Source organism: Terrapene carolina, unplaced genomic scaffold (assembly GCF_002925995.2).
Source record: "Terrapene carolina triunguis isolate 2854851 unplaced genomic scaffold, T_m_triunguis-2.0 Scaffold58, whole genome shotgun sequence".
Lineage (NCBI taxonomy): Eukaryota > Metazoa > Chordata > Testudines > Emydidae > Terrapene > Terrapene triunguis.
In genome coordinates this window covers 71,144,471-71,169,629 of record NW_020664409.1, presented here as the reverse complement: position 1 = coordinate 71,169,629, position 25,159 = coordinate 71,144,471, and the positions used below count along the sequence as shown (strand labels likewise).

The window sequence follows — 25,159 nt, the reverse complement described above, 5'->3', positions numbered from 1 at the left end:
TGAAGTGCCAAACTACAAAAAAAAGATCTGCTGTCTTTCTTAGGTGACACCTCTTTTGAGCAAATAGCAAAGAGCTAGCTTATTCCTTGAAACCAAATACTCATAAATTCTAGACATGTCTTAAAATTAAAACTTACACAAATTACTGTGCAGAATATCACCAGGGAAAACAAAAAGTCAAAACCTATTTACCAGGCTGTTTTTATTACACATGAAAAGGCTAATCCAGCAACTTTGAACTTTAAATACAAACTGAATCAAATGGAGCCCATTCAGCCATGGCTTAATCTTTACTGCTCTTCAGACCAAACCACTTGCACTTCAATTTGTAAATTTTGCTAAGCCTCAATGCTACCATGTTGCTAACATCTCGCCTCACTTTACCACACTTATGACAGCTACAAAAGTCTCTACGCGTTGTAATAACTCATACACTTACCAATTTGTAAGCCCTGATCTTAGTTTGTTCATTCAAAGCTTTTAAACCTGGAGTTTTGTCCAGAAATTTGTATTTCAGCTCTGGACATCACTGAGACCCTCATTAATCTAAACATTTGCTGGACAAATGGAAGCAAAACAAGCTTTCGGCTACTTATAAAAAGTATTAGCAGGGATATAAGGGAAATGGAATTGAGAGTACAATCTCATTCTGAGATAAATGGTTCCTTTATAACATGACTAAGATCCACTGGTGGGACAGCGTAGGGAAACATACTGGTACTGCCTGTTTTGCACATGCTCAATGGAGAGAATGCTTTAGCTTCGAGGGTAGAGACAGCAGAAAGAAAAAGAGAAGGAGAAAAATCAGGCAATCCATACAAAGCCTATGCTTGGGGATACAAAACCAAACACTGTTGAGAACTGTGGGCACAATTGATTTTTATTACCCAGATGATGCAGGTCTCTTTTAAATGCTGGATCCTAATGCTACATTAGTATGTGTACCCCTCTCAACTACTGTCAGGCTCGTAGAATCATAGAATATTAGGGTTGGAAGAGACCTCAGGAGGTCATCTAGTCCAAACCCCTGCTCAAAGCAGGACCAACACCAACTAAATCATCCCAGCAAAGGCTTTGTCAAGCCGGGCCTTAAAAACCTCTGAAGATGGAGATTCCACCACCTCCCTAGGTAACCCATTCCAGTGCTTCACCACCCTCCTAGTGAAATAATGTTTCCTAATATCCAACCTAGACCTCCCACACTGCAACTTGAGACCATTGCTCATTGTTCCGTCATCTGCCACCACTGAGAACAGCCGAGCTCCATCCTCTTTGGAACCCCCCTTCAGGTAGTTGAAGGCCCCCCTCACTCTTCTCTTCTGCAGACTAAACAAACCCAGTTCCCTCAGCCTCTCCTCGTAAGTCATGTGCCCCAGCCCCCTGATCATTTTCATTGCCCTCCGCTGGACTCTCTCCAATTTGTCCACATTCTTTCTGTAGTGGGGGGCCCAAAACTGGACGCAATACTCCAGATGTGGCCTCACCAGTGCCGAATAGAGGGAAATAATCACTTCCCTCGATCTGCTGGCAATGCTCCTACTAATGCAGCCCAATATGCCATTAGCCTTCTTGACAACAAGGATACACTGCTGACTCATATCCGGCTTCTCATCCGCTGTAATCCCCAGGCCTTCAGGAAAGGGACCAATATCTACTTCTCTGTTAGTACAGAATCAAGTGCAGTGGGGTCCAATCCTGACTGGGGCTTCCAGGCACTAAGATAATACTAGGCAATAAATAATTAAGATACTTTAAATCTCTTTCTCCACTAGTGATGTCAGTGGATTCTCTGAATCTTTTTGCCAGACTCTCTATTTGATAGGAAGTCAATATATAAACTGACACCAAAGCCTCCTGCTACTGAGGATGTTAGATCTAGAGCAATCTAAAAGACAGTGGAAGGAACAAAAGCAGTATTTGATTTTAGGAAAGCTGGTGAGCGCACTTAGAACCCTCCTTTGACAGAATGACATTCTTCATCTTAGTTGTAACAAGAGCCACACAAAGCTGGAGTGGATGAGCCAAAGCAATCATGCTCTCGCATGTCAATCACCCTTTCCAAGGTTTATGTTGGCCATGAGTCAGTACTTTGTTAGTCTGGGTAGCACCCAGACTCTTAGAAAAACAATTTTGTTGATTCTCTGCTGGACATTCTAAATTATGGATTGTTGCAAGGTTCAACAAAGAAGACATAGAAACCTCAAAGATTTCTTTGGCAAGCCACTTTGAGAGAGATATCAGAGGCTTATAATTTAACCACAGTATTCTTCAAACCTTAACAATAACACATTCCATGTATGCAGTGTCATTGTAGCCGTGTTGCTCCCAGCATTAAGAGGCAAAGTGGGTGAGGTAATATCTTTTATTGGACCAACTTCTGCTGATGAGAGAGACAAGCTTTCGAGTCCGCATCAAATATGTATTGTAGTTGTTTGATGACACTCTGTATGGGTTCCAGTGTGGGATGGTAGGTGACATCTAGGAGTGGGCGGCCTCAGAGGCTTTTATTTCTGTATTGAAGCAAGTTCTCTCGGGGTATTTAGGTTGCCTGTTTCATGTTGTGATCTACTTCTCTGGTGGATTGTGCTTGTTTGGTGAACACAGGTTTGAGGTGTGTTAAGGTGTATATCTCGTACTTTCTCCTCAGAGCATATTCTGTGGTATCTGAGTGCCTGGCTGGAGATAACAGATTTCTTAGTGTGTTTGGGGTGGTTACTGGATCTGTGAAGGTGGATGTGGTGATCCATGCGTTTTTTGTATATAGATGTCTGTAGTGTTCCATTGTTGAAGCTAATCATGGTGTTCGGGAAGTTGACACTGGTATGGGAGTGTTCCAGTGAGAGTTTAATGGATGGATAGTGGTTGTTGAGGTGGAAATCTATGAGGGAGTTTAAGTCATCTGTCCAGAGGATCAAAATATCATTGATGTATCTCAGGTATATTGTTGGTATAGTGGTACATTTGTCCAGAAATTCTTCTTCAAGGTGGCCCATGAAGAGGTTGGCGTATTGGGGAGCCATCCTAGTATCCATGGCTGTTCCCCCATGGTTTGGACAAAGTGTTCATTGGGGAATGTAAAATTGTTAGGGGTGAGAATTAAATGAATGAGTTTGATGTGTTTGGGGTGGATATCTGAAGGTTGTCTATTGTGTTGTAAATATTTGAGGCAGGCAGCTATGCCAACATTGTGAGGGATGTTGATGTAAAAGAAGGTAACATCCATGGGGGCAAGGATGGTGTTCTGAGGGAGGTTGTTAATGTTGCGGGGTTTGTGGAGGAAGTCAGTTGTGTCCTGGAGGAACCTGGCCCTTTGTGTGGTTAGTGGTTTAAGGATGGTTTCTATGAGTCCCAATATCGTTTCAGTAACTGTGCCACAGCCAGATATGATGGGTCTGCATGGGTTCCCCTGTTTGTGTATCTTGGGAAGCATGTAGAAGGTCCCTGGAGTGCATTCCTGGGAGATGAGTTTGTAGAGTTTCTCTTGGAGTTGTTTGGGAAAGGATTTGATGATATCCTTAACTTCCTGGGTAAATTGTGCTGAGGGGTCTTCTTTGAGTTCTTTATAGCAGGTGGTGGTGTCACAGTGTTGTTGGTTGGCCTCGTAAATGTAGTCATCACAGCTGAGGATTACGATGGCACCCCCTTTGGCTGCTGGTTGGATCACTATCTGGTAGCTGGATTTCAGGTACTGTATACTGTCCTCTCAGTGGTGGAGAGATTGTGGTGGATTTGGTGTTTGTTAAGAATTTCAGTCAATTTTCTTCCTGAAGCAATCAATATCATGATCAAGAGCATGGTTTCATCCACTATTTGTTGTCCAATCAGATGATTCCATAGGCACCGACTCTGTGGGTGGTCTAGCCCTGGAGCACCCATGGGAAAAAAACTAGTGGGTGCTCAGCACCCACCGGCAGCCCCATGGATCAGCGCCTCCCCATCCCTCCCAGCACCTCCTGCCCGCCGCAATCAGCTGTTCAGCGGTGTGCATGAGGTGCTGGGGGAGAGGAATAGAAGTGGGGGCAGGAAGAGGCAGGGGGAGGGGGCGAGAAGAGGCAGGGGGAGGGTTTGGGGGATGGGGTGGAATGGGGGCATGGCCTGGGGCAGAGCGGGGTCGAGCACCCCCCGGGATCTAAGTAAGTTGGTGCCTACATATGATTCTTTTTTCTTATGATTGTCGATGGGACGTGGTAATTGTGAGTGGTGTCATCATTGTTGTGAAAGAATTCTTTCAGGTGGAGCCAGGGGAAGAATTCTTCTAGTTTTCCACATGCTAGTATGGAATCAGGTTCTGTGGTGGGGCAGATGTTCAATCCCTTAGAGAGTACAGATAATTCACCTCCAATTAGGGTAGTATTGATAAACTGATGAGGTTTAGGTTTCGTGTAATGTCCACGTGATGGGTACTGGTGCCATAGTTTCTCCTGGAGTTGCTGTTCTGTGGGTTGTGGAGTAGTTGTAGTTGGTTCAGTTTTTTGTTTTTGTTTTGGACGGCTCTCATCAGGGATTTTTTTATATATACAGTTTTTTTGATTTCTTGTATGATTTCCAGGTAACTTTCCTGATTTTTTTTCTTCCAGTGTGTGGGAGCATGTCATGATTTCTTGTTCAAGGTGGTCCCTTCCAGAGTATGTGAGGTGCAGTAAGTGGTTCCTCAGTTTTTCTGAAGTCCATCTGGAGAGCTGTTCAGCATATTTGGAGTTGTATGTAGTGGTCAGAGGGTTATAGATGGTGAGACCTCTGGGGATGATGTTTTGTTTCTTGCATTTGCTCAGGAAGTAGATGTCACTGTTAAGTTTTGTTTCCTTTTTCTTCATGTTGTGGAGTTTTCATTTCAGATGGCAGAATGATATCTTCCATTGTTTTATGCAGTGTTGTTGTCGCCATGTTGGTCCCAGGATATTAGAGAGACAAATCAGTCTTGTGCCTCCTGATACTGGGGGGGCACAAAATAAAGGGGGGGGACACATGACCCCTCATGTGTTGTCTCTGGGAGGAACTTCAAGCCCCACCTCCCTGGGCCAGGGCAGCCAATCCACTGGCTCCTGCAGGGCTGGGGCCATAGGAGCGGGAAGCACATGCCTCTGGGCCCAGCTGGGGCCAGCCCCAGCCTGGGGAGACTCATAGTTCTCCACGGAGCTCGCTCAGTAGGAGAGGTACAGGGTAGGGTTACCATATTTCCACAATCAAAAAAGAGGACACTGGGGAGGGGGGAAGCCCCGCCCTAGCCCCACCCCATCCACTCCCTCCCACTTCCCACCCCCTTACTGCCCCCCCTCAGAACCCCAAGCCCCCTGCTTCTTGTCCCCTGACTGCCCCCTGCTGAGAACCCCCCTAGAACCCTACCTGTCCCCTGACTGCCCTGACCCTTATCCACTCGCATGGGTGGCAGGGTTGTAGAAATTTTGGTGGTGCCCAGAACCCCCTCCCACCTGCCTAAGGCTGTGGGAGGGGGGTTGGGTGGGGGGAGGAGGTCTGGGGTGCAGGTCCTGGGCTGGGGATTAGGGTGCAGGAGGGGTGCAGGGTGCAGGCTCTGGGATAGAGTTTGGGTGCTAGGTGCAGGCTCCGGGCTGGGGCAGGGGGTGGGCATGCAGGAGGTGGTGAGGGGTGCAGGCTATGGGATGGAGTTTGGGGGTGGGAGGCGGTGCAAAGGGAGGGGCTGCAGGCTTTGGGAGGGAGTTTGAGGGCAGGAAGGGGTGTGTGGGAAGGGGGGAGGGGGTTTGGGAGGGAGTTTGGGGATAGGAGGGAATGCAGGGGTGAGGGCTGTGGGTCTGAGGATGAGGGGTTCATGATGCAGGAGGGGGCTCAGGGCTGGGGCAGAGGATTAGGGTGCAGGGGGATGAGGGCTGGGGCTGAGGGGTTTGGGGCGTTGGAGAGGCTCAGGGCTAGGGTGGAAGGGCAGGGTAAGGGCAGCCTGTTTTCCCATTAGTGGATGGGGGACGCTAGGACCCGGGGGCAGCAGACAGCAGTTGCTGCTGGCTCTGGCAGTACAAGCAGGCAAGGGAGAGGCAGGCAGGGAGCGGGGGCCCGCGGGGGATGGACGCGCAGTGGGAGGGGGGTGGCAGGTGGAGGCCGGGGACCCATCCAACACTCCCCTGCTCCCTGACTTCCCCCCACCCGGACTCCCCTTACCATTCTGGCTCCACGTGTAGGCAAAACACGCTGCCCGGTGGGTCGGTTTGTGTGTTACACAGGGCCGCAGACAGAGGGAGGGGGGAGCAGGGGAGGGCTCTGGCTGCTGGAGGCCAATGGGAGCGGCTCAATCGGCCCAGCCGCCCAATCAGCAGCCGCAATCTGCATGGAAGGGAGGGAGGGAGGCGAGGGAGAAAAAAACCCCGGACATTTTAACCTTGTTACCCATTCCTCCCGGATAGCTATTTAGAGACGCAAAAGCCGGACATGCCCGGGGAAATACGGACGGATGGTAACCCTAGTACAGGGTGAAGAAAATGCCCTTACCTCTGGCTGAGCAGAAGCTAGGGAACCTGCTCCCGGTGCCTTCCCCAGCAACCCCCGGCTCTGCGCCCAGCCCAGGATCTCCGTGCTCTCCCCACCCCACCAAAGGTACCTGTGGGGGGCTCTGACCTTCTCCCACTGTGCCTTCCCTTCCCCCCAGCTTGCCTGACTGCTCTCCGTGGCAGCCGGGCCCTGGTGGGGAGCAGGACTGAGCCACTTTTCATGCCGGCTGAAGGTGGCCACTCCAGGTTGCTGACTCTGCACAGCGTAGCAGCTGCCTGAGAGACAGCCCAGCAGGGGAGACGGTGGCGGCCCACCCCCTCCACTCACTGCCTAGGCCTGGCTGCCAGGGACAGGGGCCAAGCAAGCCAGAAACGTGCCAGGGTGCGGCTTTGGCTTGCTCGGCCCGTCCCCGGCAGCTGGGCCCAGGCAGGGAACAGAGGGGGTGGGCTGCTGCCGCCTCACCAGCCAGGTTCTCACAGGCAGTCACCGCATTGCACACAGCAGCAGCCACCCTCAGCTGGCGTGAGAAGCAGCTGGTCCCATCCCTTCTGCTCCCTGCCCAGGCTCAGCTGCCAGGGAAAGGGCCAAATGTGCTGGGGGGGCAGGCATGGCAGAAGAAGGACAGAGCCCTCTCCCTCCCCAGCAGGTTGAGCAGAAATTGGGGGATGGGGGGGAGGGCACTGGACCCCGCATGCCCGCCATGCGTCGCCTATAGTGAGGTAATATCTTTTATTGGACCAACTTCTGCTCGTGAGAGAGACAAGCTTTTGAGCTTACACTGAACTCTTCTGCTGGTCTGGGAAACTAATTCAGTGTTACTGCTAAATACAAGGTGGAACAGATTTTTTACCTTAAGTAGTTAACACATATTTCAAGGGACCATTCAAGGTGAAGTGGCCCATTAACACCCCTCCAGTCATAAGGAGAAAAGGAAGGGCAGAGGGGAAGTAGCTGGTGGGGAGGGGGGCATTATTAGTGGGTTGCAGCAGATTGCTGTAATAAGCCATAAATACAGTGTTTCTGTTCAATCCTTGATTTTTAGTATCTAGCTAAGTTATGAATTTAAGCTCCCAGGCTCATCTTTTGAAAATATTGTGCAGGCTTCTTTTGAAGATTGGGACTGATAGGCCAGATGTACAATGAGACAAATGTACACCTTGAGGTGATGTGGTGTTTTTGTCTTTTATCATTTTCCTGTGTGAGTTCATTCGAGCGCATAGTGATTATCTGGTTTCGCCCACATAGTTGCTATTGGGGCATTTAGTGCACTGGTTTGAGGTACACCACGTGTTGTGATAGACATGTGCAGGACGCATGGATCTTGAAAGGTGTGTGTGAGCGGTGCTGATCATTGTAGCAGTGGAAATAGGTCATCAGGTTTTGCATCTGTTGTTCTGGAAGGGTCTGATACCACTTTGAGTTGGTCGGTCCTGGTCTATGGGGAGGGAGCTTGCTTCTGATGATGAGCTTGGAGAGGTTGGGGGGGGGGATGTTTGAAAGCCAGAAGAGGGGATCCCCCTTTCCTTTCCTCCCTATGACTGGTGGGCTGCTACAGATTATAAACCCATTACTTCTTCTCCTACCTTCAGTGGGCAGGGAGAACAACTGATCCTCAACAGCCCTTAATATATTTGAAGAACCTCCCTCAGTCGCCTTTTCTCAAATCTAAGCATGCCCAGTTTTATTCACCTTTCCTCATAGGTCAGGTTTTCTAAACCTTTTATCATCTTTATTGCTCTCCTTTGGACTCTCTCCACTTTGACCCCATCTTTCCTGAAGTGTGGAGCCCAGAACTGGACACAGTATTCCAACTGAGGCCTCACCAGTGCTGAGCAGAGGGGGACAATTACCTCTCGTGTTTTACACGACGCTCTTATTAATATACCCCAGAATGATATTAGCCTTTTTCACAACTGCATGACATTGTTGACTCATATTCAATTTGTGATCCACTTCCCCAAATCCTTTTCAGAGGTTCTACACGTAGCAAGTTATTCCCCATTTTGCAGTTGTGCATTTGTTTTTCCTTCATAAGTGAAGTACTTTGCACTTGTCTTTATTGAATTTCATCTTCTTGATTTCAGACTAATTGTCCAATTTGTCAAGGTTGTTTTGAATTATAATTGTGTCCTCTGAAGTGCCTGCAACCCCTCCCAGCTTGGTGTCATTTGCAAATGTTATAAGCATATGCTTCACCCCATTATCCAAGTCATTAATGAAAATATTGACTAGTACTGGACCCAGGACTGACCCCTGTGGGTTCCCACTTAGATACGTCCTCCTAGTTTGACAGTGAACCATTGATAGCTACTCTTTGAGAACAGTCTTTCAACCAGGTGTGCACCTATGTTATAGTAACTTCATCTAGACTACATTTCCCTAGTTTACTTATGAGAATGTCATGTGGGACTGTATCAAAAGCCTTACTAAGATCAAGATAGATCATGTCTACTGCTTTCCCCTTATCCACTATCCCAGTAACACTGTCAAAGAAGAAAATTAGGTTGGTTTGGCATGATTTGTTTTCAACAAATCCATGCTGGCTATGTCTTATAACCCTATTATCTTCTAGGTGCTTGCAAACTGATTGTTTAGTCATTTGTTCTAGTATCTTTCCAGGTAACAAAGTTAGTCTGACCTGTCTATAATTCCCCGGGGTCCTCTTAGTTCCCCTTTTTATGAAAGAAAAAGATAATAATTTGACATAGTATCTAATATTCTATTTCCAGACACTGCATTTGCCAAACCAATGAGAATAACAATCTTGACTTCTACGTTACATGAGACACACCCTTTTAAATGCTCTTTATTCACATCTGTTCCAAAAGGACAGTTGCTAATTATTTCTAAATGTTTTTAGTATAGTTCCTATCTTCAAAACACTTAAAAACCTAGGCAATAGACTGTTTTCATTTCCAATATACTGTCAGTTGCTGCTGGGATCCAATACATTCCAAAATCAGCACTAATTGTAGTCACTCATATTACTTGGTCTTGATGGATCTCCTCAAACAATTCTGTTATATAAGATCAACACTTCTATTTACAAAAGAAGACAATCTTTCAATTTGAATTATACTATCTAGAGCAGGGGTAGGCAACCTATGGCACGTGTGCCGAAGGCAGCACGCGAGCTGATATTCAGTGGCACTCACACTGCCCGGGTCCTGGAAACCGGTCTGGGGGACTCTGCATTTTAATTTAATTTTAAATGAAGCTTCTTAAACATTTTTAAAACCTTATTTACTTTACATACAACAATAGTTTAGTTATATATTATAGACATATAGAAAGAGACCTTCTAAAAACATTAAAATGTATTATTGGCACGCAAAACCTTAAATTAGAGAGAATAAATGAAGACTCGGCACACCACTTCTGAAAGGTTGCCGACCCTTGTTCTAGAGCAATATTCTTTACCATTTCATTATAAAGACTGAACAGAGGGGATGATACAGCTAGCCAAAGATGAATTATTGTTCTAATATATTCAACAAACAAGAATACAGAGATGGAATCAGCATGGGAATTCTACTGTCCAATACACAAGCCTTCTTGGTTCTTTTAGGAACTAACAGAACTACTGACAAGCCTGGCACTGGAATAACCTAAATTATTCTCCTAGGAGACTTCAACCCCTATGTTGACAAGATCCACATCCCAATGGCTCAGGACCTCATGTCCACAATGGTAAGCATGAGATTCTCCAAGGTACATTCCAGGCATATTCACACAGCTGAATACACTCTTGATTTTATCTTAACATTAGTTGATAACCTGGGTATGATAACCATGCTCATAGCCTTGTCTGATCTTCACTTCCTCTAAACAGATATCAAAGCTTTCTAACCTTCCCACAAGGGAAAAAGAATCAACCAGGCTAATCTGTCTCTGAAAGAGTGAGTCAGGTGAGCGTCCAGAATATCCTGGTAGAAAACACCATCTAGTCATTAGAATAACGTGCTGATGGAATAGTTATAGTCTCCTACCAACTGACATCAATTTACTTGTCCAGAAATACAACCTCTCTCCACATCATCCACACAGATCACTTGGGAACTCTGGCAACCAGTGTCAAGTGTGTGAAGGACAGACTAGAATGTGGGTTGTACAACACAGGCCCAGAACTTTACCACTTGCAGCACACAGAATTCATAAAAGACTTCGCCACACCTGTGGATGAGACCCAGTGATCCTCCTCCTCTGTTACAGTCTGAAAATTATCACCCAGCTGAACTGTCCCTAAAAGTTATCAGTCCAGATTTTTAATGCAACTCCTGTGAAGAGCTTCTGCTATGGCACCTGAGATCCTATTTCCCTGAAGAGACCAGAAGAATCTAAGATGCCTCCCATAAACATAACAAAGGATGCAACCATTAACACTCCTTAACAGAATTACATACAGTGACCACAAACAGGCTTTAAAATGTTTCAAGATATGTCCAAACCAATAGCTATAACATAGAGCCTTGTAAGGAATATTCAACGGCTCCCTAAGAGAGGGAAATCTACTGGCCCTCCTGAAACATGACCAACACTCAACAAATCACCACCACCACCACCAGTTGACTGAATGTCAGCCATATTTGCTTTGAATATTTGATAGGGGTTCTTTGCTGTGAATACTAGTGTCCTGTTCTGATTTCTTTTAGAGTATGACTCTGCATTACTTTTTGTTTCACCAATCTGCTCCATTTAGGGTGACCCAATAGCAGTAAAAAATCAGCACAGGGGTGGGGAGTAATAGGTACCTATATAAGAAAAATCCCCAAATATCAGGACTGTCCCTATAAAATAGGGATATAGGGTCATCCTAGCTCTATTTCACCTTCCTTGCTATGGAGTCTTTTGTTTTAACCAAACAAAATCTGTTTTACTCTGCAAACAGGAAAGTATCAACCATATCCAATACTATTTTCATCTGGATTAAGATCTACGCAACATCATTAGAAGCACACAATATCTGTTTCCACATCTTTTGTACTTTTATTTCTATATGTCCTGTATAGTTTTCATTCCACGTACCAGGGTAGAATACCAGAATTTTTACACTTCCACAGCAAAACTGTGCTGACTAGCTAACCAAGAGATTTGTATACATACAAAATTGGACATTCTAAATCCATTCTGATTAACCAGGTCTGACTGCATACACCTTTTTTGTCTTAAATTATGCTTTATCCTTAATAATTTGCCAAAATTCCATTCCTGTTTCTTATAAAGGCAGTTAAAATTTCAAATGCTGCTATTTTGTGATTGAGAAAATAAGCTGGCAGTATATAAAAAACTGGCTTGCACTGGCATATGTGTTCTCAGCCTAAAGCAGTATTAAGGTTTTGTTTAGCAAGCATGTGTTTAAGCCTCTGTCTGGAAAACATCCTTAGGTTACATTTCACTTACCCAATCTATTTTATCCACATTCCAATATTTTTTTAAATCACGGAACTGCATTAGCATTCCCTTTAGACCCACAACAATGATACTTGCTAGAACACACTGAAAAAGAAGCAAAGGGAAAAGACAATTAGGGAACTGCTAGGTAGCAAAATTGGCATTTTCCCCAAATTAGTACTTGATATAACGTAATCCTAGAAATACCAAGGAAAATTCTTCAAAAATGTTCTGAGTATAGATATCAAGGGCACAGGCAAGGCACCAGACCCACTCTCCTCACCCTAACAGACTATGTAGGAGAGGCCCTGGACTGAAGAAGACAGGCCTGCTATTTCTCTCCAGAAGTTCCTATCTGCTTTAGTACCAGCAGGCCCACATACTATTGCTACCTGGTGAGGTTCTCTGGAGCAAAGGAGCTAGTAACTTCCAGGTACTGATATGATTCCTGCCCTATTAAGCAGCAATTCCACTCCTCACCACCTTCTGCAGAAGGGTCCTGGAGTGGAGAATCCAGAGATTTGGCAGGCAGAGTAAAGGTACCAGGCCAACCCTGCATTAGTCTTTTTAATGTATGGTCTCAGAGCAGGAAGGAGGAGGACAGAATCAAAACAGGAGTAGGAAGGGATAGACTCAAAATATGGAGGTAGGAAAGGGGGAATAAGAAAGATTCAAAATAAGGGTAATAGGATAGGGTTAAATAAAAAAGGAAAATAGCAAAAGGCCAAAAAAAACCCCACAAACAGGAAAACAGGCAAAGGTTAAAATACAAGCCACACACACACACACACACACACACACACACACACACACACACACACGGTGCATCCCTTATCCAGTGGCTCAGACTGCAGATTATGTAATTAGACTGCAATCTATTTCAGGCCTGGACCCCATACGTGGAAAGCACCTTGCACACCTATGGCAATATATCAACAATAAAGCATAGTAAAAGTAAGACATGGCTGATCCCAAATCCCTAATATGAACATCCTCAAACTTTGGAGAAGTTTGGATCTGAATTTTAGTGGTTTTGGCCTTTCTCTAGTATGATTTGGTGTTAACTTACAATGTTTATGGCTAGACATTTTACATGGCAACACTCTATTTGGTCTATCCACATCTCGGTGCAGATTTATCCATAATTCCTTGTGCAGCAAAACAAGAATAGTTCATAACTTTCTATAATAAAGGTTAGATCACTGGCTACTAGCTTCAATGTAGGACAAATTTATTTGTAAAGTAAAATCACGGAAAACATTCTCTGTGTAGGAAACTTGTGCAACTACTTTGACTTCAGTGGAGCTATGCCAATTTACATGAGCTAGAATCTGGCCCCATATATTTAGACCGATTACAGATCAAAATTAAGTTAAAAGAAAATATTTCCCAACACAAAGGAATTGGGGGGTAATCTAAGTATTTTAAGACTTGCAGAGGTGTATTCTCCTCTTTCTATTATGCCATTATCGGGAGCTATGTATTCATTTTAAAAGGAGAACCATCTTCTATGAAATACATGTATATCTTGTTTGGAAATGTGCAATGAAACTTTAAAAAATAAAAACAAGTACTGTACCATAGGCAGCCAGTATAGCATTGGTCCTATTGCATAGATCACCACAAGTATCAAAATACACGATATAAGGCAAGCCACCTAAAAACAAACAAACAGAGAAAGCACAATAATGTTATTCAATATTTATAGCCAATTGAAAGTCAGTTGAATATACTGGGTTTGTCAGAAATGGTCAGAATAACAGAACATTATAAACACAAAAGATAAAGGAGACAGACTACAGATTTTGGCTATCAAATCTGTGGATTGGAACCATGTGCGGATCATTTAAATTTTCACCTCTGGTGGATTTCCTCTAGCCACTAAATGCACAAATATCTGGATCAGATATCAACAATGGGCTTGACTTGATGTCAGATACATAGGCACAAACCACTTGTAAAATCGGCTACTCTAATGGCACATGTGTGTGCAGTAATTTCACGAGATCTGCAGCAACGTATGCCCATTCTGTACTTGTATTTATGGTAACATGCCCTTCATATTGTGTCGTTTCACAACAGTTTATCCCTACACTGAACAATGCAATAGTGATATTTGAAGAACTCTAGATCTGTTGGTTGTTTTTGAATAGGAGGAGCTCTTTTCTTCCTTTATTATGAGAAAACATTTCCCTTGTACGATCAGGTATCAACAAAGATTCCTGTATTAGCATTGAAGCATTTTACCTTTGGTTGATGCATCAGTAAATCATAAACCCCAATATCAGAAAGTTAATGGTTTATGCAGGAAACATGAATCGAGGCAAATGCATGTATTATCACATAGTGTTAATCTGGTGGAAAATTACAAAACAAAATAATCCTGTTTAACAGAAGGAATAAAACCTCAAAATTTACTCTAGATCTCAATCAAATCCTCTCCAGGGTTTGGTGATAAATATATGCCCACTTGCTTTATTATGATACTGATAGTGTGTGTCTTTAATAAAGTTATCAGGGCACACTTTAAGGGATGATTTAACCAAAAATAAAATGTCAGGGAAAAGAGAGGTAAAAGACAGATGCTGATATCACCTGAGGGAATATTTATCAAGCCTGGGATCCAGGTCTCATTTCTTGCGGTTGCTAGATTAAGGTATCATGAAGAGGAAAATGCTCAGGATCCTACTAAGTCCAAGTAGAGGTTCTTGGAAAACATGAAGTCCACTATAGATTCAAATAGGGCTGGTACTAGTCCTTGTGGGGCCCCTTATATCTCTCTCATGACATACGACTTAATCCACTGACTTTTATGCATTCAGAACACGCACTGCCTCTGCTCTGCTGCTTGTTGTCATCAACATTTGTTTGTGACATTCTTCAGCCTCTGCTTGCCACCCCACCTATATGGACCAAGAAACTGGGAAGTCAAACTGAAGTGCACCTTTCCAAGAGGCAGAAGAAGAAAAGAGGTAGAGGAATTTAGTCTGTCACAGCATTGGGGTTAGAGAAGGCCACATACAAAAAATTGGCACTCTAGCTGGCAGGTCAGTTACTACAGTGATCAGCATGATAGAAGAACCTGAATAGAATAGAAAAGGACAGAAGGGCACATATAGCGTAAGGTCCATGCAATAACAGAGCCTACACAGCCACATAGTTGGTGCACAGCTGGTGGTGGAATAGAGCAGTGGTCCCCAAACTGTGGGACATGCCCCCCTAGGGATGGTGCGTAGGAATGTTCAGGGGGGAGCGGCGGGGCCAGGGCCAGCGACCAGGGGTGGTGAGGAGAAAGCGCCACCCAGTCCCGCTCTGCCCCCAGCTCTGATACGGCCCCGCTCCCAGACGGGACCCCAGCTCCTGGCCCCCCACCATGGCCTGGCCACAACTAAGCTCCCGACCCCAGCCCCGGCCCCTGGCCATGACCCCAGATCCACCCCCAGTCTCAGTCCCTTACCCCTGTCTGCGCCCCCTCCCCTTGGGAGCGCAGCCCCACTCCTAGCCCCAGCTCCTGGGAGTGTCTCTCCTGAGAGCTGGCCATATGCCTTTGCATGTGATCCAGAACTAAATCACAGACATACAGGGGCACATTCTCTCCTATGTTAGAGTTCTGATTGACAAAGGATAGGGAAGGTATCAGCGAGCCAGGTCGAGCTGACTAATTCTGAGGGCCAACCGTGAGCCTGATGCAATTTAGAGCTGCTCCTCGCATAGGTGCCGACTCCGTGGGTGCTCCAGGGGTGGAGCACCCACTGGGAAAAAATGGTGGGTGCGGACCACCCACCATCAGCCCCCCTATTATCTCACTGCCCACCCACCCCCAGTGCCTCCCACCCACTGGTGGGTCCCAGGGATCAGCATCTTCGCCTCTCTCCCCATGCCTTCCGCCTGCGGCGAACAGGTGTTTCGCGGCATGCAGGAGGCTAGGAGAGAAGTGGGAGGAGTGAGGATGCAGCATGCTCAGGGGAGGGGGAAGAACAGGGCGGGGCCTTGGGGGAAGGTGTGGAGTGGGTTCGGGGTCTGGGTCAGACCCAGGGGTCCAGCACCCCAGCACTTTGAAAAGTCGGCGCCTGTGGCTCCTGGGTACTTTTAAATTATGCCACTGGCAGAGCGAAGCAAAGCTCCAGTTCACTGTTCCTGCCCTGTGGGAGAGGAGTAGGGCTTGCCAGGGCAGAGGTGTGCCAGCAGGTAGTTCCCCTATGCCAGGGAACTCTCTGCAGGTAACTTACAGAAGGATTTTGGCATCGTTATGCCACCAGACAAGCACAAAGGAGTCGTAACCAATCAAGCCCGGGGAAACATCATGATTTCATTCTATTTATACTTCCCTTCAACCATACAGGCCTTCATGGTCCTCTACAACTTCCTAGAAGATAGCTGGATAAGAGGGAAGGGCCTCATATGTATCAGTAACTGATTAAAAAATAGGAAACAGAGGATTGGAATAAATGGTCAGTTTTCAAAATGGAGAGAGGTAAAGAGTGGTGTCCCTCAGGGGTCTGTACTGGGACCAGTACTAGTCAACATATTCATCAATGATCTGTGCAAAGGGGTAAACAATGAAGTGGCAAAATTTGCAGATGATACAAAACTACTCAACACAGTTAAGTCCAAAACAGACTGCAAAGAGTTACAAAGGAATCTCACAAAACTGGGTGACTCAGCAACAAAATGGCAGATGAAATTCAATGCTGATAAATGCACATTGGAAAACATAATCCCAACTATACATATAAAATGATGGGGTCTAAATGAGCTGTTACCACTCAAGAAAGAGATCTTGGAGTCATTGTGGATAGTTCTCTGAAAACATCCACCCAATGTGCAGCAGCAGTCTAAAAAGCTAACAGAATGTTGGGAATTATTAAGAAAGGGATAGATACTAAGACAGAAAATATCATATTGCCTTCTATATAAATCCATGGTATGCCCACATCTTGAATACTGCGTACAGATGTAGTCGCCTAATCCCAAAAAAGATACATTGGAATTGGAAAAGGTTCCGAAAAGGGCAACAAAAAGGATTAGGGGTATGGAACAGCTTCCGTATAAGGAGAGATTAATAAGACTGGGACTTTTCAGCTTGGAAAGGAGACGACTAAGGGGGGATATGATCGAGGTCTATAAAATCATAACTGGTGCGGAGAAAGTAAATAAGGAAGTGTTATATACTCCTCATAATACATGGACTAGGGGTCACCAAATGAAATTAATAGGCAGCAGGTTTAAAACACACAAAAGGAAGCATTTTTTCACACAACACACAGTCAGTCAGTCTGTGGAACTCCTTGCCTGAGGAGTTGCCATGCCTGTTTTGTGAAGGTCAAGACTATAACAGTGTTAAAAAAAAAACTAGATAGGTCCATCAGTGGCTATTAGCCAGGATGCGCAGGGATCGTGTCCCTAGCCCAGGGGTGGGCAAACTATGGCCCGCGGACCACATCCAGCCCGCGTGACCGTCCTGCCCAGCCCCCAAGCTCCTAGCCCGGAAGGCTAGCTCCCGGCCCTCCCCTGCTGTCCCACCTCCCACGCAGCCTCAGCTTGCTCGCTCCGCCGCCAGCGCAATGCTCTGGGCGGTGAGGCTGTGAGCTCCTGGAGCAGCGCAGCTGCAGAGCCCGGCCTGACCTGGTCTCTGTGCTGTGTGGTGGCGGCGGCGGCAGCGTGGCCCAGCTCCAGCCGGGCGGCGCGGCTATAGCGCTGCCAGCCACCGGTGCTTCAGGCCGCGCGGTAACGGGGCAGGGAACAGGGGGGGTTAGATAGAGGGCAGGGGAGTTCAGGGTTGTGGTCAGGGGGCAGGGGTGTGGATGGTGGTCGAGGGAGAAACAGGGGGTTGAATGGGGGCAGGGGTCCCGGGGAGCAGTCAGGAAGGAGGGGGGGGTTGGATGGGGCGGCAGGGGGCAGTCAGGGGCAGGAGTTCTGGGGGCAGTCAGGGGACAGGGAGAAGGGGGGGTTGGATGGGGCAGGAGTCCCGGGGGGGGCCGTCACGAATGAGAGGAGGGGTTGGATGGGGCGGCGGTGGCCCGGGGACAGTCAGGGGACAGGGAGCGGTAGTGTGTGGATGGGGCAGGGGTTCCAGAGGGGCCATCAGGGAATTGGGGGTTGGATGGGGCGGGAGTCTGGGGGGGGGGAGGCAGATAGGAGGTGGAGGCCAGGCCACAATCCCCTCCCCTAACCGACCCTCCATACAATTTACGAAACCCGATGCAGCCCTTAGGCCAAAAAGTTTGCCCGCCCCTGCCCTAGCCTCTGTTTGCCAGAAGCTGGGAATAGGCGACAGGGTCACGTGATGATTACCTGTTCTGTTCATTCCCTCTGAAGCACCTGGCATTGGCCACTGTGGGAAGACAGGATACTGGGCTAGACCCATACTGGGTCATTGGTCTGACCCAGTATGGACGTTCTTATGTTCTTATATGCAGGAACTAAAATGAATTCTACAGTGAACTATGGGTCTGAAGCATGGATACAGTGGATCTGGGTGGATAATGGAAAATGATGCTGCATGAGGATGGTGAAGCACTATATGTTGTCAGACTCCGTTACTTGAAACATTCAATAAACAACGTTAGAACTTTCTTTGAATATTAATGCTTTCTAAAGATGTTTATTGTTTAAATTATTCAGTATAATTTACCTAGCTCACAGGGTACTGTGTGGGTTATCAACAAATATCTGAACAGTGTTTTGGAAATATAAAGACCTAAATAACTTCTAGGTATTATGACAACTTGTACAAAACAAACATGATAGGATCTGAAGGGTTCAGCATAATCTACAAGTCTACACCACAAGTAATAATCTAGCCTCATTTAGGTTATGAACTGCCATTAAGGACAAGCATAGCTTTGCCCCAAAATGTTGTTCATATGGTTGAGTTAACATGATGAGCACAATTAGAAAAGTTATACTTTTGAAACTGTGGTTCTGATCAATCTCAGATTTAGTTCTTGTTATCTGAACTGCTTATTGAAGCTCAAAAACTCAAACAGCTAATATCTGCCCTGGAGAAGCTGAACATGTCATCTCCACAGGCTTGAAATGTACTGTACAATCTGAGCACATTGTGACACAATACAAGCACACAGTGACACAGACCTTCAGTGGGCAGATTACAACTTTTTAGGAGCGGCTTTCAAGGCTGATTTTCAAAATAAAGTGAAAATAAACAACTGAAAAAGTTGGATTTAATTAATTTTAGTCACAATTGGATTTATTTATTTAAATCGAATCAAACTAAAGCTAAAGACCAGCTCAACATATAAAGTGAAATCCCTCACACACCACTAGAGGGCCCTTTAGTCATGATGATGATAAATACAAATAAAAATGCAAGATCTTAAGTGTAGTTTCTGCAGTGTATCCACGCAGGGGAGAAACACAAGGATGGAGTTCTGTTTCCCAGACTTGAAAGCTCATAATGAATTAAAATCTAAGTAGATTAATTAATAAATCAACCCCTTTGCTTTTTTAGCATGGCTGTAGCACATAATTGTGATGCCATGCAGATTATTAAAGCTAAAGAGTAGAGTCATGCCTCTCCCCACCTGAGTTATTAAACTAAAATTGTGTATTGGGGATACATGCTTGGTTGCTGGGAGGAATGAGGGGCATCCTCCTCTCACTGGCTGATTTTATATGAAGCTTGAAGGAATGGTATTGATAATGGCTTCAGAAGTTGGTTCCTGAGACCGCCACATTACAGGTAAACAGAGAACAAGAAAATATAGTGGATACAATCAGTATAATACATGATAAGCAGCACAATAATCTCAGCTTTTTAGACCAATTTAAGTCTAAGGAGTTACCTGTGTTTTTGCTCCGGTGCTATATAAAAGTGCAGTACGTCCCATCGCTGCAGCGCTTGGTATGCAAAAGAAAAATGAAGGAATCACATTGCTGAGGCCATGAGCCAAAAGCTCCTGCAAAGTTTTTAAAAAGAATACATTGTTTTATTCTGTTGTTCTGTCATTTCAACATTTCTTGCCAACATGGGAATTCTCTATGTAAATATTAGCAATTATAAAGAACAAACTTTTAGGGAAAAACAGTAACATACAGTGTAAAAGATCTTCCAGCACTGTATGCTTTCTCACGACTCTGTTCTAACCTGAATGATCCAGATGCTTAGCTAGATTCAAAAGTAGATCAGGGAGTTATATTGTGTTTGGAGAATAAATGGCATTGATAGTTATTAGAGATAGGCGCCAACCAGAGATAGGCTCCAACCACAACATTTACATCCAGATCCATTTTGAACAGCCCAAAGTTTGGGGGTATTTAGCTCTGAAGTATGTTCAGGCCAATCTCCACTTTCAATAAGAAATTTTGAAAAAGAATGGCTAATTATCTTCTTTGACAGCAAGTTTTAATGGAGTGGTAGAAATGGTAACTTGCATGTATATGGTATCTTTCATGACTAATGTGCTTTATACCTCACCCAGGACAGAAATGCAGCTACCTCTGAGCAAAGACTTAGACATGAAAAGCCTAGTCAGGGTGAGGAAGTCTTCCAAGATCTTGCAAGCTGCATACTGAGGTGAACAGTGTGTTCTAATACAGTGTCTGATTATGGTTCTTTAGCATCAGTGCACTGAGTCAGGGAGAGAGTCTAGGGAGACCCTTTTTCCTCTTCCCCACACACTGAGACCATTAATGGTGCTGGCAATATTCACTGCCCCATAGGTGGCACATCCAGCCACCTGCCTGACCACGTATCCTCCCACCTGAAAACCAGCAAGCTGCTGGAGGGCTCAGCTGTGCATGTGCATGCTACACATTTACTAAAGGCGCAGCAAGGGCTGCAGACTAAGTATCCCTGGAGGCATTATCTTATTAATGCCATTTGCAGCTATAATGCCTGCCTTCCACCATCACTCATGCCATCTATCTTCTTTTCCCCTTCCCCACAAAACATGGCTTTGTGATATAAGTCAAAACTAATGGAAGATTGTGCGCAGAAATATTTTTTAAAACATGAGCTAATACGACATTCACACATCCACGTCTCAATGATGTACTGATATAAGAGTTTGCAAAGACATGGGCTGGTCCAACCAAAACTGGGGTGTCCTGCAAAGACATTCAAATGAGTCTCCAGCTACCAGGCTAATCATTCACTGTTCAGCCATGGCTCATCCACTTCATACTGCTCCGCAATGGGGCGGGAAGGCAGGGTGGCATTTCAGTCCCACAGGCAGACAGAACTGGGAGGGGAACAGTTTTCCCATCCTGTGAATGTTTTAGAGAGTTCATTTTTACAGTCCTGACTCATGATGAAAAGCCAAAATCTCAAAATAGTTAGCAAGCTGAACAATTATTTTCCACTTTAGGTCAATCAAAACATTTTCTTTTGATAAGTTCAAAATGTTTTGTTTTGATTCTGACCTTTTTTCTTTTGTTTAACCTTTTTCAGTCTATTTAGCTTACATTTCAAAACAAAAAGTCAGTTTGAACTGGAAAACTGAACATATTTGTTTTGAAAAGGTCAAAATGGAATATTTAGACAATTTTGAAACGTTTTTTCAACATTTTTTGGAGTTGAGAGATTCTGCTAAACTGACCTTGTTTCACGAACAATTTTGGTTTTGACTAACAGACTTTTCTGATGAAAAATGATTAGCTGAAAAATTCCCCATCAGCTCTATCTATGGGACCATATCTAATAGAGAACTTGTCCCTAAGTACATGTATTTCCCACCAACTGCTTAAGTTATTATCTTCCCAGAGCACTCAGCCAACCTGACGTAGCTCCTACGCCACATTCAGCAGCAGAGTGGCATAAGCAGTAAACAGCCCACTGACACTTCAGCCTGTCCTTTGAGGAGTAGAACCCTCAGGACTGACAGCCTCTGCAGCTGAAGGTTTGGAAGGGTTGTCTGAATCAGCACTGCTCCTACTTCTTATAAAGAATTATCCTTTTCTTGAAATGGAACTCATGCTTTGCACAAGCCCCATTTTGTAAGATCAGGTGAGTCTATGGGGCTATAAGTTCCTAGCTCACTCCAGTTACTGCTCTATTTCTTCAGTCTGTGGCCCATGTAGGGTGACCAGACAACAAATGTGAAAAATCTGGACAGGGGGTGGGGGGTAATAGGAGCCTATATAAGAAAAAGACCCAAAAATCAGGACTGTCCCTATAAAATCGGGACATCTGGTCACCCTAGGCCCATGTAAAATTCTTCTCTCACTAAGTTGCCTTGGAAGAAGCTGCCTCATGTTACGACACTGAAGAACACACCGAAACCCAAGCTGGCCACTGTTGGTGCCTAATGCAGCATTTCATGGCTTCGGCTGAGGCTTGTGTCCCCTTAGAATCAGTAGCAGCCTCCACAGACTAGGAAGCTTTGCAGAGCTCATTTGGACTGCAATGGGTGTTTACTATTATCATCTGAAGTCCTCATGATAACATATGAAATGCCTCAGTCACCTGCAAAACATCACAGTCATTTTATGATCTGCTGGCAGTGAAAAGAAAATGCTTTACCTGGTTATCATCCACAGAGTATTTGAACTTTTTAGCAGAGCCTTGAGCCAGGGCTAGTGATGCTACATAACCAACTAACGCTACTCCAAAAGCTTCAGTAACTACTTCAGAGAGGATGTTCAGGGATGGGGCTTTCGGTGCTGGTATCCTGTAAAGATAAATACAATCCTTTTTATTGGACTTGATACATGTGTGATAAATCCTGAACCAAAGTTATATTTAATTGGAATGCATACAAGCTTTTTGCCCTAAATGTCACATCATTGCTACCACTTTTTCAGTTGCATCAAACAGTGGTAACAACAGCAGGAGCACTAGTGTAAAAAGGATGCTAGCAGCCACTAGCATTTTCAGAACCATGTAGACCTCCTTTAAAGCACACAGTGCTTAAAATGCCAATTGTAGCCTGTCACCTTGACAATATTAGTGCTCCTTCTGTTGCCAGTGGACAGAACTGGTGGTAGCCACAGTGCCCCCTATCTGAAAGATATATCAATATTAAATCAGAAATGTATGCCCCAAAACATGTATTTTGCTGACTTAATATGTGGGGGATAAGAGAATGGGATGACTAATAATAATAATAATAATAATAAAGTAACACTTCACAACAATTTAGGAGAGAAAGAATACCATATCCATTTAAAACTGCAGGGGGAAATTTAGACAGCCTGAATGAAACTATCTCAAATGGAATCTGCCATATGTAAAACAATGAACTAGTGAACTGCTAATGGGTCCACATAAATCAGCTCAGCCACTGAAATCTTGTTTCCTCATTTTGTAACATACAACAATTTAATTTAAGCCTCTCAAAGCATTTACTGGTTTATGGAGGTTACGGGCTGCATTTGCATTCTTCAACACTTTCTGCAGCAATTCTTTGTGTGTTATGTAGCACACAATAAGCTTCTTTTAATTAAAGCTGCACAAATACATCTTAACTCTTCATAGTACATATTAAAGAGACGCGTTTAGCCTTGTCCAAACCCTGAGTTTAGATACGCGATGCCTAATTTGCCCCCCAACAGCTCATATAATTGGCTTTCTCAACAGATCCCAGTATCTTCTTCCTATTGCTGCAAGTTCCCAATACACACACTGTCTCCTGGGCTTCCCAGAATGCACAGGGCCTATGTCAGATGGGGAAACCCTAGAAGTGGTTGGAAATCTAATGGATTAACTGCTGAGCTCCATTTTTAAATCTTATAAACTGATAATGATCATGAGAAGCAAGCAGTATTCTGGGATCATGGACCCCAATGAAGTAGATTCTCGCTATCTATAAGGTGTTCATCACCATAGTAACTATGGTGCTTTTATATTTGTTAAAACACTATTCAAAAATACATCATTTGGTAACATATTCCTGCACAAAAATTATTTCTTAGGAAATTTCCTATTAGACACCAATAGATTACTTGGGAGAGTGGGGGGAGAATGACTTAATATCCCAGTTTAGAAGTAAAAAGAAAAAAAAACTGAAAAGGTGTGGAAACACTGCTGCAGAAGAAGGGTGCTATCTACCCACCCTCTGCCCATGGCAAGCTCCTCCATAATACCTGGTCTGTGGCAGCACAGAGAGAATTATTTTGGTAGATGTACTGGAGAAGGAGGCCTGGCAGGTTGTGTTGTAGTAGGGGAGAATGTTTTACCACCCAACCTTTCTTATATCCACTGGACATCATTTGTCCTATAAAATAATGAAACAGTCTCCATAGGTACCTGAACTTCTGCATTGCTCAGGATGGTATCAACAAACTTCTCCAGTGAGGGGCTATATTTGAGGGCCAAAATGAGTATTGCAGGTACTCTCCATTTTTATTTTATTTGAACTTTTCATGGACTGTTCTCTAAACATACATACATTTAAAAACCATAAGCAAATAAAGAACACATTACCCTTCTGGAATATGTCCCACAACTTCTAGGCCATACGTGTATTCCATATCAGCACAGTAGCAGCCAATGGATGTAGCAATGATCTATTTAATTCAGTACAGAAATGATGTTAATGTTCTATTTATTAGGTACTCATATTGCTGCAATATCTGAGTGCTTCACAATCTTTAATGTATTTATCTTCATGATACCCCTGTGAGGTAGGGACATGCCATTATCCCCATTATACAGAAAGAACACTGAGACACAGAGCGGCCTAGTGACTTGCCCACGATCACACAGGAAATCTGTGGCAGAGCAGAGAATTGAAACCAGATCTCTGAAGTCCCAGGCTAACATCCAACCACTGGACCATTCTTCTTTCCTAAAGTTGCCTATTAGAGTCCTGAAAGATGCCTCTCTAAATATTCCTTCCTAAAGATGCCACTCTAATATCTTGAAATTTGCATACTTGTTAATAAAAATACCTTTATTTAAGCATTAAGTGCAATATTCTGTTTAGAAAGGGTGAAGGCCATATCCATGGAAAACTATGCAAAAAATATATATCTTGTAAGTTTCGCTACAGGATGCCATAGTATATAGACTATAGCAAAACATGTTGCTGCAACCCACTGAGGGCATAGCTAAGAAAAATCAATGCATAGAACCAGAATCTGTAGGGATTATGTAGAGAAAATCTCATACTTCACTAAAATCCAACAAATGTTAAAAAGTTGTACAGAACTGATCCAAAAGAGTACATCTGCAATGTGTTGAGCAATTACTGTAGAATACTGCAGTATTTTTGTACGGGAACATGAACATTTATGGTATTGGAGATTAAAGGAGATTATGGATATTTAAGTATCAGAGGGGTAGCCGTGTTAGTCTGAATCTGTAAAAAGCAACAGAGGGTCCTGTGGCACCTTTAAGACTAACAGAAGT

The 25,159-nt window shown here is 44.5% G+C and overlaps 1 protein-coding gene across 1 annotated transcript in view; it reads right to left on the bottom strand.

Moving 5' to 3' along the window:
• Positions 1-25,159, bottom strand: part of SLC26A7 (solute carrier family 26 member 7) — a 132,442-nt gene that overhangs the window by 33,991 nt on the left and 73,292 nt on the right. Inside the window, exons 6-10 of the mRNA XM_029913363.1 lie at positions 24,233-24,315; positions 22,331-22,478; positions 19,653-19,766; positions 13,427-13,504; positions 11,857-11,952 (exon numbers count right to left, since the gene is read on the bottom strand). Coding sequence (XP_029769223.1) covers positions 11,857-11,952; positions 13,427-13,504; positions 19,653-19,766; positions 22,331-22,478; positions 24,233-24,315 — 519 coding nt within the window. The remainder of the gene's footprint in view (positions 1-11,856; positions 11,953-13,426; positions 13,505-19,652; positions 19,767-22,330; positions 22,479-24,232; positions 24,316-25,159) is intronic.